Consider the following 15811-nt stretch of genomic DNA (forward strand, 5'->3'; position numbering starts at 1 on the left):
ATCCCTTGACAAATAGCATAGCTTTGCATGTAAATGTACAGATCATGTCTAATCATATATTTCGACAAGTGATGTTTTTAATGTAACCCAAAAGTATGCCCTAAAAGAAACTGGGAATATTATGTATCATGGAATATATATATATATATATGTTGGTCCTCATGGAATATTTTATTTATTTGAAGATAAAAATGCATGGTTATTTGAAGAGAATCTTGGAGGAGAAGCCTAGAAGGGTATGTTGGTCAAAGGAAACATTATATTATTAGTTGGGTTGGGTTGAGAGCAATGTTAAAAGAAAGAAAAAGAAAAAAAAAGATAGGAAGAAGAAAGGAAAGGTTTGGGTTGGGGTTCACGTCAAACGAGTGTCCTCTTTTCGATTTGTAAGTTAGCTTTTGTTGTTTAATAAGTCTGAGGCACCAAACCAAAAACACAGTCTCCAATTTCTAATCCCCCATCATTTTCTACTTCTACTATTACTTACTTACTTGTATCTCTCTCCTTCTCTCTCTCTCTGTCTCTCTCTCTCTCTCTCTCTCTCTAGAGAGCTGGAAGATATAAGGTAAAGGATACATCGAACTACGTGATGGGATTTAAAGCCTGTTTCTTTCTTCTTCATGACGACATTTTCTTCTCCTTCTTCTTCTTCTATTTTGCTTGCCTCTCTCTCTCTCTCTCTCTCTCTCTCTACCTTTCTTTCTTCTTCTTCTTCTTCTGCTTCTTTTTTTTTTTCTTTTTTTTTTTGCTGCCCATAATATTCCAAACTACAATATACCATCAGGGCTAAAGAGACCTAGACATGCTCTATCTGGCCACTACAACCTTTACTCACTAGCTTACAATTCTTCTACCTCTTTCTCTCTCCCTCCCTATGCCAGCCAGATGCTTTCGTAGTTTGGCTCTTGCTCACTCTCGGCTCGGCTTCTCTGCTGACGTGTCCAGGTGATCCATTGAATTATTGACCCTAAAAGTTTCCATGAATCAACAACTGAAAAGAAAATTAAAATGAATATTTACAGCTTTTCCTCCCTCTATCCCTTTTGTAATGCCCCAAGAAATATTCTTTCTTTTTACACACACTACTCTCTCTCTCTCTCTCTCTCTCTCAGCACAGACTCTGTGAAAAGGAGTAAGATGGAGGAGGCAAGGCAAGACATATGTTTAATTTCCATCCCATTGAGAATCAAATAATAATGACCTCTGCCACACAACCAAAGTGATTCACTTTTCATTTTCAAAATTAAAAGAAAAACAAAACAGCTTATAAATTGATGTGATCTAGATTCTAAACCCATGTTTTATTTTTTGAATTTTTGAAGTGTGACAATTTAATGTGGGAATTTTGAAGAAGCTAGCTAGATTGCATGAAATTCAATGTAATAATGAAGTGGGCACTAGCAGGAAAAAAAAAAAAGGTAAGGGATTTATTTTGTGATAAGTGAAAGCCTGACTGCAAGGAAGTAGAGGGGTAGGGAGGGAGGGAGTAGGGACACAATCAGATGTTCCAGGGTGCAAAGTGAAAACAATAGGAAAATGATGGCTAATTATTTCACAAAGATACTCAACTGATTATTTTCATTATGGCCTATCATTCTCATTATTGGAAAAACAAAGTTAAACTCATCAAACTGTCCCAACTTCACTTCCCCACCCCCCTATAATTTCTCACTTTTTACAGTTTTCTCTGCGCTCCCCTCATTTGAAATCGGTGCAAATTTATATTCATCACCATATCATTAATCCTTTTTTTTTACGTTTTACTTTCAAGATTTTTTTTAGCCTAAAATACATTTGCTATGCCTGAAGAAAATGGAGAAATACATATACTTCTATGTGAAAGCATTACTTTCTGATAACCTCCCTTTTCTTTTCTTTTCTTTTTAATACAAACAATATTGAAAGATATGAAAATCAAACCTAAAACCTCAGGTGCATGAATAAATACTCTTAGCCACTTTAACTAAAAGCCCCTTACATTTGTTTTCAGTTTTGTGGTAATCTCTATTTTGCGCTAGAATGGGCAAGTACCTATGAAAAAGAAAAAAGAAAAAAAATCAGTTTTATTAACAAAATATCAGGTATCAAAAGGCAAATAGACTGGATAGAGAAGGAAAATATCCCTAACGAATATGTAGGTATAGAAATTAATATTTGCATGTGACACTGGCACACTGCAGACGTTTATATAATTAAACAAAAAAAAAAAAAAAAGAGGGGAAATTAATTTTTATATATATAGAAAATAGCATGATAGAAGCAGTGTCCGGCTTCAAGTTCCGATATTCAATAAAAATGGGAAAATTTTAATGGTTTTTTCTCCCTAGCATGAGAAGAAGAACACACATCTTCTACTACGTTCTTGGCCCTGCCCTTCTCTTCTCTTCTCTCTCCCAGCTCGGCCCACACATACATCTTAAACCCTGCACTCTTCTGTGCAGGCAGCAGAGATCTCTGCACCGTTTCAGCGGCTGACATGGAGAGACAGAAGCAGCTAGCTAGTCCTTTTTATTTTGAAGGGCTTCTGCTTCTGTAGGTGTAACCGCTCTCGTGATTCTTGTTTTGTTTTTTTCCTTTGCATAACATATAATTATTACCACCACCCTTTTCCCTTGTTCATGTTACATGCACATTTTTGGGAATTTACCGCATGTGTGTACACATTACCCATCTCTAGGCTCTAGTTTAGCTCCCACCAACCGACCCATCAATCCCAACATACACATTTGATTAATCTCCAACCCTTTTTCTCTTTTTTTTCTTTTTTTTTAAAATACAATCGATTCGAACACATGATGTCGTGTGAATAGATAATTGCTCTTAACTACTCGAACTATAAGCCTTTACAAATTACTCATACCTCAATGTGCAAGAAATCATGGGCATGCATGCATGGAGAATCGGCCTAATCCATTAACAAACGTAATTATGCGACCATGATGAAGCGTATGGATTGTTTGTTGATTGAGTAATTAATCAAGCGCGGTAGCAAGGTGAGGTAAAATGAATTATGAAGCAATTTTACCCTTTGTTTGAACAATACAAGACATATATGAGATAAGTTGAGAGGATTGAGATTGGATGGGTCCACAGAGAGTATGGAAATCTAGAAAAACAAAGGCTGATTTCTTTCACAAGTTGTCAGCAATTCTGGACATGAATCCTTATACCGAGCCCACCACCAACATCACTACCAAAATCACACCCACCACCATCCTCTCCTAAACTACAACTCATACCCCCCAATCTCTCTCTCCAGATAGCTATGTGCTGAAGAGCAAGAAGATTCTATTCTAATTTCTAAAACGCTGTGAAAGTGAAACCAAACCCCACCTCCTCTCACATGACCACCGCCGATACCAAACAAAAAAAGAAACTATATAAATTAATTAGTGGGTTAAAAAAACACACGGATTTTTTTATTTTATTAATGAGAGTCTAATTATGATATTTTTATCCAAATACGGGAATTCCAAGGCGAGACAACTTAAAACACAGAGCGAATACGGATAAAAACCCACCATATTTAAAATGCCTAAGTGACTGATCGATACTCATGGGTTCCCTACCCATATACTTTCAACTATTATATTCTTCTTAGAAAACCCTTTCTCCTTCTTTCTAAACTGAAAAACTCAAAGAAAAAGAATCAAAATCTGTATTCTTTTCTATACGACGACAAGCCTACAAGGTTCTTTCTTCTGTCTCTTCTCAATCTCGCACTCTCTTTTGTCTTTCTTTCTGACCCCTTCCCTCCTCCTCTACCTCAATTAACCTAATTATATATATATATATAATATGGTTTGTATTGTATGGCATGGATTTGAATTGGGGTCAAAGTGAAAGTGCTCTAGGGTTCGAATCTGCAGGTGCTGGGGGGGCTAGACAGAAACAAAATCAAAGGTCACGAGGGGATTTAGATACCACGAGGAAATGGGCATGCCATTTTTCTGAGATCATTAAAGATCAGACAAGATACCCGTTTGTCTTTGGTTCTAGCATGCCCTAATGTTAATTATATGTTTTTTTTTTCTTTTTTTGGTTCAATTGACGTTTCTGTCCTTAATTCTGGGCTTCTTCTACTTCTAGATCACATCCTTCTCTTCAGTCACACGGTGCAACCTTCTTCCATAAATGCATGCAGAAAATGTGGCATGTCTTATTTGTGAATAGTTATTATAGTCCATGAATATATTGATGAAATAATTTACTGCTGAGACTGAGGGATGTGAAATTTGACAAGTGTTAGAACTCCATTTGCTTTAAGGAGGAACTCCTTCTCAATTTTAAAGAGCCAAACTTTTTTTCCGTAAAATATCTCGATTTACATTAATTAAGGATAAATAATCCTAGTGATAAAGCAGCAATCAATCGCCCTTATCCTCTTTATATAGTTTCCCTAAAGCTTGTTGTCACTTTAGGTGGTACTGACTTTGTGTAAAGGAATTTCATCGTCAAATGAATTCGGTTTGATTTGGTCATGTCCCTAAAATTAATCGCTTAGAACTTCGCACTAAACGATTTCAAATTACCTTAATAAAAATTAGGTTTTGATGTATGTCCCCAATCTTTGTGCATGAGAAAGTCATATCTATTGGACCCAAATGAAATAATTGAAGAAGAAGTACTAGTTCTATATGTGTGTATGTCTATATATATATATATATATATATATATGTACACATAGACAGATGAAAGGTTAAAAGAATAGTTTAGAGCAATAATTTAGATTTAGTTTCCATGCAAAAGGTTCAATTCTTGAAAAAAGACGTTAAAAAGCAGCTTCTCTACCCAAAGGTTTAAAAAATATATATAGACTTGCATGGCCTCCATTTTCTTTTTCAACGAATAAAAAAGTTAATTTTAACTCACTTTAGAATTACATTAAAAGGAGAGAAGAACAAGAGTTGTCTTTCATCCACTATCTTTCTCCCTTTCCTTTCCTTTCCTTTTTTTCTTATCTCTTTTTTCCTTTCCCCTCTTTTATTTCTTTCTTTCTTTCTTTGCTAAAGACATTCATTCATCTTCTACGTTAAAAAGAGATCCTTCTATAAACGTGTGAGAGGGACTTTATTCAAATAGTCATACATAAATAAGAGTATTTGATAGTATATTCTAAACATATATATACACTCCAAACTCTTGCACATCAAGGTGTTCTTTTTATTTTTTATTTTATACAAACCATAGTCTAAACATATCTAAATTCTATGGACATGAAAATTCGAACTTTGGTGTAAGGTGACAAACTCACTGACTTAATCAACTGGCGTAGTAAGCAGCATTTGTTCTTGCTTACAATTTAAAGACAATATAAACATTGATGATGGTGGTGATGTTTCTACATGCATGATATGATATTTGGAGCCTAAGATTCCACTAATAACATACTTTTGAATCGGTGCCATATTATCAACCATGGCCGACCTCGCATGTCTTATAAAGATGGGACCCCAATTAAATAAGTTTTTAGTACAATCTAATCTATGTATGACCTAAACATGATTAGCCAAAAAAGTATGAGTCACCGAATGTCAAAAAAGAAAGACATATACCGCATCATAATATGCACAGAAGAAAAGGGAATGTTAGAATGGTTGGTTTTTTTGTGTGATTTGCAAGTTAGAATAGAATAGAAAGAAAGAAAGAAAGAAAGAATTACAAGTAGAGGGGAACATAAAGGCTGTTGGATCACATGCACATCACATTCCTTTTTCTTCTTCTCTTCTCTTCTTTTTATACTGTGGTGGCTCATGAACGTTCCTTCATAAAGAAAAGGTCTTTGAAAATTTTGGGCCCCGCGGGGCTCTCAAGGCTGCTGCTGCTGCAAATTACGAATTAATTCCCCTTGCTTAAATATATATATACTTCCTCAATCCAAGGGATTCCCATGAGATGATGAATTAAGCTCATGTGGGTCCCTCCATCATCCTCACCATCATTTCATGCATATACAAGAACAAGACCCACCTCTCTCTCTCTCTCTCTCTCTCTCTCTCTCTCTCTCTCTCTCTCTCTCTCAGAGTCTCACGTCCATTTACTTACACAAAGCAAAGTGCTTAAAGTGGCATTTTTTCTGCTTCTGATGCCAGCCAATAATGCATCATATAAAAATGGTAAGCCCCCCCACCCCCTTCTCATTATCGAAATCTGGTGAAATTTAATTATTTATATTCAATATATCCATATCCATATTCATATCGTAATTGATCTTATGGATTCCTCATTGATCGATTGATTATTATGAAGCCATCACTAATTGATCATTGCATGGCATTTGCATGTGCTAATTTTGTTTCATACAATTTTGTTTTACTTTCTTTTAATTAGTACATATATATATTTCCATAATCATACAAATATTATTGCCAACTAATTATCCACTAAGGAAACCCTTTTTTGGCTGCTCAATCATGTCATCGGACATAAAGTTTCTAAACGATCTGATACACAAATCATATTATATCGTGACATAATATATATGTTACACCTAACTTATTGTCATATTATGTCCAATGGTCACCCTCATTTGTAACATAAAATTGGAAAGATTAGCTCAGTTTTCTTTGTCGTTATGTTACAATTTTTCTTCGTGGTATGGAGATCCTTCCGATATCATTCAAGATGTTTTGCTAACAGATAGTACTTTGTAATTCGAAAAAGAAAAAAGGAAGATAAGGCAAGGCATGCACAAAATGTGGTTATATTGATTGATTCACCATGCAAGTCACACACCATGCAAGTCACACACCATGCAAGTCACACGCATCAATTGAAGAAGATAAATTAATGTTGATGAGCACTAGAGGTTCTAAGTAGGATCTGATGAGCTTATGGACAGGGACGTGAAGCTAAGGTGGGTTTCTTCTATTTCTAGGACCACCAACATATATATTATAAGCTACTGTTTGCCAAAAGTTGAAACCAACATTGGAACAACCTATGTCCATGTGACACACTCAATTTTGGCTTTTATTTGCAGAGAAGGGTGAAATTGTCTCACGTCCCTCCAAACACCATGGGATACGTACAAATATATGAGACAATCTCCTAATGCTTGTGGAACTTTGAACTGTAAAGTGTTCTATTTGGATGACTGATCGAATTGGACGTTGTCTTTTTTTTCTTCTTTCTTTTTCTGAAAAAATATTGAACAACTTTTCTTTTTCTTTTTTTTTCCTTTTTTGGGGGTCTTGGCGGGGGCCATGCATGCACTCATATATTATTTGAAATTATATTGCATTCAAGAATTTGGAGGAGGAGAAGAAGAAGAAGAAGAAGAAGAAGTGTTTCTTACGCACGAATCCTAAAACCATCCATGGAGATATGATATGCGAACCTCTTTTTCCCTAGTGCAATTATCTGTCTCATTGGCATTGGGTGTATCGTATCTAGATAACAGTTGATTTAGACGGACCACAATTATCTAATAATGAAACCCAATTGTTAAACCTACTACTTTCTTCACAATTATTACCTTGTTTGAATTCTTTGCTGAAAAGAAATTAAAAATTCCAAATTGATAAAATCTCACACACCCAAATACAATGGCAAAAAAGAAAAGAAATAGAAGGATATTATGTATTGAAGATATGGCGATCAGAAAAGCTCATGGATTCACTTTAGAATGAAATGGGATCGATGGAATAACTTTTGACTGTGAGAGAATATAAAGCTGGAGCCCCAAATATACTTTCACTAACATACGAACGTCTGGTGAAAAGAAGGCAAAGAGATACAAAGTGGAATGAAGCCATGAAAAGGCTGGGCAAAGTCCCCACAATAGAAACAAGAAATAAAAGAAAGTGAACCAAAATAAAATCCACAGCTTTATAGGGAATAAGGAGGAGGAGGGGTTGGAATGATTGAACTGATCAGGTAAAGTTTCAATCTTGATCCTCTTCCTCAATTCAATAAATAAACAAATAAATATGGAAATTAATTCATATGTAATAAACCCATCTAGGCTAATTCATTCATTCATTCATTCCTTCACGGACTTTTAGGAAATTAAGAAAAGAGAGAGAGAGAGAGAGAGAGAGAGAGAGAGAGAGGTCATGTTGATGTAGTTAATTAGGGAGAGAAAAAAAAAAAGGCAAAAAAAAAGGTGCATGAGCTTGAGTATGACAGGACTTAGTTCGGCTGGGGTTTGCGGTGGTGGAAGTGGAGGTGGAAATAATAATGATAATGGAAATAATAATAGCAATAATAATGGAGTTGCTAGTTGCAATTTGGTAGAGAGAGAGAGAGAGAGAGATAATAGTTTTACAATCATGGGGGAAGCATATTCACTTTCCTCTTTGTCATCACTTTCTAAGGCATGATTAGAAAAAAGTTGATCAATCTTCTCCCTCCCTCCACCAAAAGCAACTTCAATTTCCCTCCCTTCACTTTTCTCTAACACCAACCCAAAACTATTACCTTCCTCCCCAAGATTCATACCATATTATAATATTTGGGTAGAAAATTGTATTCATTTCATACTTTTATTATTACCATTGAATTTAAAGGTAAATTATTAGATCATATTGGGCTACTTTTCTTAGGCTAACTGGCTTGGCTCAGCTACTTTTCTTAATCTCCTTGTGGGTTGCGTATCATAGAAATCCACCTACAAGGTTTCTTGGCCCTGTTTGGAGGGCTGGAAGGAAAACAAATTAACAAGAAAATGGGCCGGACTTTATCATGTCCCATTGCAGGCCAGTTCAGTTGCTTTATTAGGCCCATGAACATGCTCTCTTCTAGCTATTAACGGGTCGCCATGTCGGGCCGGGTAACGGGTCACCGTGTCAAACCAGTTCGTACAACATTTTTTCAGTTCTCACCCATAAAGCGTTTAGCAGATGGGAGTATACAACAGAGGTGTTAGAGCCTTGCACGTTACATACTGTATTGTTCAGCAAACCTAGCTAATAGCTTGTTCAAGAAAGCAACATAACAATTATCTCAACTCTCAAGTCATTGTATCACAAGCAATAATTGACTAATCAAATGCAGCCACGTAATACAATCCTGCTCATGGTTCATGAATCATGAATGGTTCACTTCACAGTTGGCTAACCACTCTCCTACTTTTCGAGTCCCTAAATTTGACACCCCATACAAGTTATTGCACCAAAGAAGACGAGCATGTCACACATTCAATTACGTAACAATCTCAGACACAAATCAAATCATATATAGAAATGGCATCTCGCCAATTTACATTATGAAGAAACTAGTATGCTTTAAACATCAGCAGCTGCAGAATATCTAAGATATAGGTTCAAAGGAGCCCTTCCTTTTGGGAGGTTCAAAAGGAAGGTTCAATTGATTGATGTTTGTTCGGTAAGTCGAAACAAAGTAATTCAGAATTCATATAGAAACAAACATATAGAAGAGTATAAGAATATTTAGAATCATGCTACTATTCACAAAACGGCTAATGCCAATGCTGCTCTTTGCTCTTAAGCCCTATTTTTGGATGGCCAAATAATGGCAGTCTTGTGCTCAAGCGAGCAATCATCAGATGACAACAACAATGCATATGACTTAAGACATATGACTTCGACATGAAAATAAGAGCTTTGACGCGTAACGCATTACAAATATACCTCCATGCCGATAAACTTAGAGGACTGACACAGAGGACAAAGGCTAAGCTTACTTTCACAATCTTTACATAGGCAAAGATGCTTACAAGGTAATAGAAGCATGCACACTTCATTGACTCTGCAGGCCTTGCAAGTCATCATCTCTTTCACGTCATTGTTCTCCTTGCAAAACATATCAAAATTGAGGGTACGGCCATTGCAGCAAGAAGCTGTATCATCTACCTCACTGTCACCACATCCTTCTTTACTATCTCTACTTTGAGCATATACATGCTGAAGACTGAACCTTAGAGATGATATCATGTTTTCGTTGCGCCTCGCTAGCTGTTGCCAAGCACCTGCTTCAACAGTCAACTGTTCCATTCGTTCTTCAAGCTCCATATTCTTCTTGTTAATGCTCTCCACTTCTGCTTCTTTCTCTCGCAGCTTCTGAAGGACTTTTTCTTCTACAACCGAGAGAGTCTGAAGTTGGGTAGCTTGGACCTTCTCCAGGATATTTTGCCGCAATCGGTCACCCTATAAATAGGAAAAAAGATATTTAAATTTAGTTTAGAAGAATTATAAAAATGTAGTCGTTCCTAGTAAGTAAACACGTGCACATGAAAAGCAACCACCAGAAAGCAATGGTGACCACAGCAAGCCAAAAGTGGAAGGGCCAACACAGAAATCCCAGAGAGGTTCCTTAAGGAAAAAAGAAGTTGCAAGATTTACTAGAATAAGAAAACTACTTCTTTATCCATTTCGATAACTTATTTCTTGCCAAAACAACAGCTGTCAACCCTCAAGCGCCGAGAAGTAAAAAAGAAACATACATCCAAACTCTCTGGGAGTATCTCCCACACAAGCAACATAAATATAGCATAACGTAGTTCCAGAACCTTCCTAAAAGATGGCATCGAAGTGAGACAGACAAAACCCCCCACAAGGAATCTAACAAGCAAAAGAGGACTTAACCATGAACATACAGAACTAAACTTTCCTTCACACCATCACATCTTCTACGTCCATAAGCACCATTGGCAACAAATCATCTTTGAAGGACTCGCCAGTATAAATAGGCATTAACCACAAGGATCCTCCATCAAAATGGAATACTTGCAATATTAGACAAATATCAGGTTTTTGCAAAATCTAGCTCAGTTTAATTAATTCAGCCTCCCATTGTTAAATTAATGATTCCAATTTATTCGATACAGTTCACAGTTGGATTGTATCTACATCGGTGCAAAGGAAGAATCAAATTGTCAAACTACGGTTGGGAAAAGATATTTATTATTAAAAGATCTGCCATAAATTTAGTAACACATGGCAGATCTTTTGGTTATATATATCGAATCATAATGGGACGAACATCATACTCCAAATGGACACAAACATTATCCATGATGTTCAACCGTCAAATGTATTTGATAAGTTGGATAATCTTTTGAGTAGCATCTTGAATTGAATTACATGACACAGACTCTAATCATAATGACCTTAAATGTAAAAAGACATTCCATAACTGCAATAGGTTAGATTATTATGCTACACGTATACACTTTGGGTTTTGAACACTGTTGAAATATTACTTAGCCAATAGGATTTAGACTAAACTTAACAACGTATCACACCATACATATCATTAATTGAAAATCAATCCATGCTTTTATAGAATGAAATCATTCGAAACGAAATCCATGAAACTGCGATCAAAACTTTAGATGTTCAAACCAACACATAAACCCAACACACATGACATGATCAGCAAAACAATGACACAATCCCACTATAAACAGATATGAAACTGGGAGACCAGTTATGAGCAGATTAAGTAAACCATGCTCTTATAAACACTAAATAGTAAATTCTTTTGCAACCTTGTAGATCAGTTCCTACAATATATTCAACAAAGCAACAAGATAAGGTCTTTGCAAAAGAAACCAGACCTGAGCCTTGAGGAACCTATCAATCTCAGCATCCTGTCGTTGTAGCTCATGATCCACGTCATCCCCGATGAGTGACAGCAATGCCGAGTCCCCGGTAGAAGCCATTCTAGTATTGTCAAGGGACAAGCCCAAGCCCGTGGAGACTGATCTCGGTTGCAGTAACTCAACAGACGATATCTGTGAGTTGTTCTCCAAGAAATCCTGTTCCTTGAGTTTTTTCCTTTTGGATTCGAAGCCATATTGCCATTGCAAATCAGCTCCATTATCACTGCCGTCTGTTGCAGCGACTGGACCGGGTGCAAACCCTACTACATGAACTAAAAAAATACCGCTAATTTTAGGTAATGTTGCACAAGCTGAAGGTTAAAGAAAAGATATAAGGCCCTTGCTAAGACAATTGGGAAAGATAAGAAAAATAAAGCCTTAATTAATTAAAGTCTCGCGCTTTCTGCAGTTTAGTTCCTAAAAGATGATAAATTTAGCTCAAATTCGCAGCAAGAAGATCACTTTTTCAACGATTTTTCAATTTCTGAGCTATAGTTTGTTACAAATTCTCGGCAGCCAAACGGAGCATAAAAAAAAATAAAAAAATAAGAAACAGAAAAGAGGAGGAAAGAGAAATTACAGGGTGGAACATAAGGGGGATGCTGCGAGTGATCTTGTAAAGTGCTGGGGTCGTAATAGGCCATCGCCGGCGTCATATGACCGTCGATTGTGTACAAATTTCTACAACAAAAATGTGAAGAAAAAAAAAGAAGCTTAAAAAAAAGAAATGGAAAAATTATTATTAGAGGAATTTGAAGAAGAAGAAGAAGAAAATTACCTGAAAGACTTAGAAGATTGTTGTTGTTGGGGTGGGTAGTGCTGTTGAAAGTGGTGTTGAGGAAGAGCCATAACTCATGAAGCTGAGAGAGTCTGAGACACACACAAAGTTCAGAATTTCAGAATTGAATTGATCCTTCTGAGGCAGAGAGAGAAAGAGAGGAGAGAGAGAGAAGGGGAGGGGGGGGTTACTTGTGTCATATGCACAACTGGCAAGCTGGCCGTGGGAAGATTCCATCTTTAATTTTTATCGCTTGTCCTCATTAATATTTTTATTATTTATCATCGATTTGCAATTCGTGGGCAACTTCGTAAATTTAGCACATTTTACCAGCAAGGGGAAGGACCCTTCGCAGTAGTTGATTCCTACATTCGTTGGACCTCTGTACCGGGCAGGCGGTCCAATATCGGCGACTCATTCATGGGCCTGATAATCGTTTTCTAGCCCGGTCCATGTTTTGCACGCACAAAAGGTTAAAACTTAGTTCTATTCTATAAATTATTATTATTTTTGTAATAAAATTTGATTTAGTGACACGGACTTGTAGCTCAAGTGGTTAAGAATAGTTATCCATGCACTTGAGGTTATGTATTCGAATCCCCTTTCCCTAATGTCGCTTGTGTCAAACGGCGTCAAAAGTTTCTCTTGGGAATGAGAATGGACAATGTCTATTGCAATGACTAGTTTCATCATGGATTTTATCCCATTTTTGACTTAATTTGTCAAACACATGATTTGATAAATAAATTTAGTAATAAATGGGGTAGATCAGCATCAGTATTCAGTGGATAGAAAATGCTGGCCAGTTTTCGGTGCCAAAATTCGCCATACCATCATCACCACAGGGTGGAGATGCTTTTGAAACCCTTTGCACTCGCTATAAATCTTATTATATATTTCATTATATAAAAAATTTAAAACAAAAACAATTATCTAATCACAATTAGAGAACCACCTAACCCTAATGAATGAGATTTGCATTATTGAGAATAAATAAATAATTTCTTACTTTTACAAAAGAAAAAGAAAAAGAAAAGCAAGATAAATAAACAAGGGAGAAGGTAATATGACTACCAATATCGTAAAATACAACCTGTAATCAACACTCTCCGGGCACTCGGGCAGCCCAAAAGGTCCAAAACCGCGTTTTCTCACTCTCTGCTCGTCCAAAAAACTCTCTGCCCGGTATGCCCGTACAACTCTGGAACTTGCCCGCTGAGTTGGCCACCACTTGTTCTCTTCAGTCTTCAACGAAAAGAAACAAAGAAAGAATAAAAAATTATAATTTATGTGCGCCTCCTCCTTTTCTGTCAATCAACTAGTGGTGCAATTCTTGAGCGAGATTGGCACGTTGAGCTTTTTGGGATCGAAAGTTACAGAACACTGAATTCGCCTGTTGAATTTTGGCTTCACCAGCTTGCCCAAGACGTAGGCTCGAGATCGAATCACGAAGTTCAATTGCAGAGGCACTGGCAGCGCCGTCGTTCCTGTTGAGGTGCTCATGCTCGCGCCACTGCCATACAGCGGAATTTTATTGCCGATCACTGACACAGAGATCGATCTCTGGCTCTTTCTCGACTGATAAAACTTCTTAATCTGCAGAACCCAATTGAGATTAACAATGCAATTGATGAAAGTTCAAAACGTTTTTGCTTTTAGCGATGGAAACTGAGAGTCGATGGACTTACAGTTCCAGAGGCTATGGTGATTTGGGAGTAGGATAGATCTAGGGGTTTTGGCGAGACGTGCATCCCGAAGAATGTGCCAGTGTTGCGAAATGTGAACTTCACTGTCGAATTGACTGAGATCATATCAGTGGCCACACCAGTAGCATCCGAGCCAGCTTGAATCTTGAACTTTTCGAACGTAACACTCTGCAATTAAACAAAATTAACGCGAATTAGTAACGACCCAGAAAGTCAATTATCGAAATGGAACTTCAGGACGAGATAATCGAACCAACCTTCATGGTGATCTTGGGTTTCATGGGCTTACTGGCACCCCAGAGAATCAGAGAGAACATAGAGAATAGGAGGAAGAAGCCGAGGACGAAAGCGGGAAAATAGCAGCGGCGAGGAAAGCCCTTGGACCCCTCTTCGCCTTCCAGAAGGCCTTCCTCTTCGATCACGGCCTGCTCCTTCCACGGCTTCTGACCCTTCCGGTGGTGGCGCGACCCGTCGTTGGGGTTGATCTTTCTGGATCCGGGTTTCAGGGACCCGGAGAACCGGGTGGAGGAGGACTCGCGGGAGTGGCGGCCGACGGAGGAGTGAGAGTGGGGCGGGGAGCCGACGGGGCTGAGCACGGGGGTGGACTGAAACGACGTCGTGGTCTTCTCGCCGTCGTGCGAGTCACGTGAGGGGCTCTGGACGTAGTAGACTGGGCGGCGGGGAGATCTGGTGGGGGACGACGCCGCGAGGCTCGTGACCTCCGAGTCGGTCTTGGCGTGCATTGTGTGGGGTTTGTTTGGGTCGTCGTCTTCAATTGCAGTGCTGTAATGGAGGGAGGTGCTCTGAAAAAGGAGAGTGTAGATGGTGTGGGGGGTGGGGTATGATTAGGATTTAAGAACGGGGGGTTTGAGTTAAGGGGGGGGACTTGGAGTAATATTATACCTTACTGAAATGGAGAGGAAGACAAAAGTTCTGGTTTTAATTTTTAATTAGTGGGTAAATGTTTGTGCTTGTGTTTGGTGGGTGCGTGGGAGAAAAGTTTTGGGTGGACGAAACAGCGAGGAACTTAATTAACTGACAGACGTATCACAGTTGGCACCGCGCGCCTATGATGCCAAATTGAATATTAAGTCTATGTTATTATAAATCGATAAATTAAAATAAATATAAATATATGTAATTGATCGAATATATATCAAATCGATTTGTTTGTTAGTGTTCTTAGAATAAAATTTTTTCTTAAAAATTTACAATTGTGATATTCTAAACTAATTTAATTCTAAATTACTTTAATGTACGTAAAGGAGGTTCAAACTCGAGTGTAAAAAAATTGGCACAATGCCTTAACCAACTTGTCTAACCCATATCTATAATACTCTCGAGTCTTAACCAACTGACATAATCCATAAAAGCAATAGCGGAGCCACTCATAGACTCGGAGTGGCCCTAGCGCTCCCTAGATTTTGATCTCTCTTATATTATATTATATATAACATATATAATTTGTAATAAACTTATAATTTAAGTTAAAATTTCATCTAAAACAAATTAGACATGATTAAATTAGATATATTTAGCTCAAAACATGTAACTATTGAATACATAGATATTTTATATACTCATATTGTTAACTTCGACTCTCAATTTTACAATTCTAACTCCCCCCTTGCACAAAAGCATCTGCTAATTACTTCCTTGATGACACCTTGTAAAAATGTTGGCATGCAGTTATTCCAGGCGGTTTACTTTTACTACAAATTGCCAGATTGAGAAGTCTTATATAGTTGGTATTACTTTTATGAA

At 37.4% G+C, this 15811-nt stretch overlaps 2 protein-coding genes across 2 annotated transcripts; both read right to left on the minus strand.

Annotated features, from left to right (window-relative positions):
- Positions 1 to 9332: 9332 nt before the first annotated feature.
- On the minus strand, positions 9333 to 12570 carry LOC117615628 (probable BOI-related E3 ubiquitin-protein ligase 2). Its single transcript, XM_034344738.1, has 4 exons — positions 12342 to 12570; positions 12144 to 12244; positions 11519 to 11835; positions 9333 to 10106 (listed from the first exon to the last, which is right to left on the minus strand). Exons 1-4 carry the CDS (start codon positions 12410 to 12412, stop codon positions 9579 to 9581), a joined length of 1017 nt encoding a protein of 338 aa, XP_034200629.1. The 5' UTR covers positions 12413 to 12570; the 3' UTR covers positions 9333 to 9578.
- A 714-nt stretch (positions 12571 to 13284) lies between these two features.
- Positions 13285 to 14964, minus strand: LOC117616648. The gene is made up of 3 exons (XM_034346028.1): positions 14305 to 14964; positions 14030 to 14215; positions 13285 to 13937 (listed from the first exon to the last, which is right to left on the minus strand). The coding sequence occupies exons 1-3, from the start codon at positions 14788 to 14790 to the stop codon at positions 13656 to 13658; spliced, it is 954 nt and encodes a 317-aa protein (XP_034201919.1). The 5' UTR covers positions 14791 to 14964; the 3' UTR covers positions 13285 to 13655.
- Positions 14965 to 15811: the final 847 nt, after the last annotated feature.

This window comes from Prunus dulcis, chromosome 1 (genome assembly GCF_902201215.1).
Source record: "Prunus dulcis chromosome 1, ALMONDv2, whole genome shotgun sequence".
NCBI classification, from domain to species: domain Eukaryota; kingdom Viridiplantae; phylum Streptophyta; class Magnoliopsida; order Rosales; family Rosaceae; genus Prunus; species Prunus dulcis.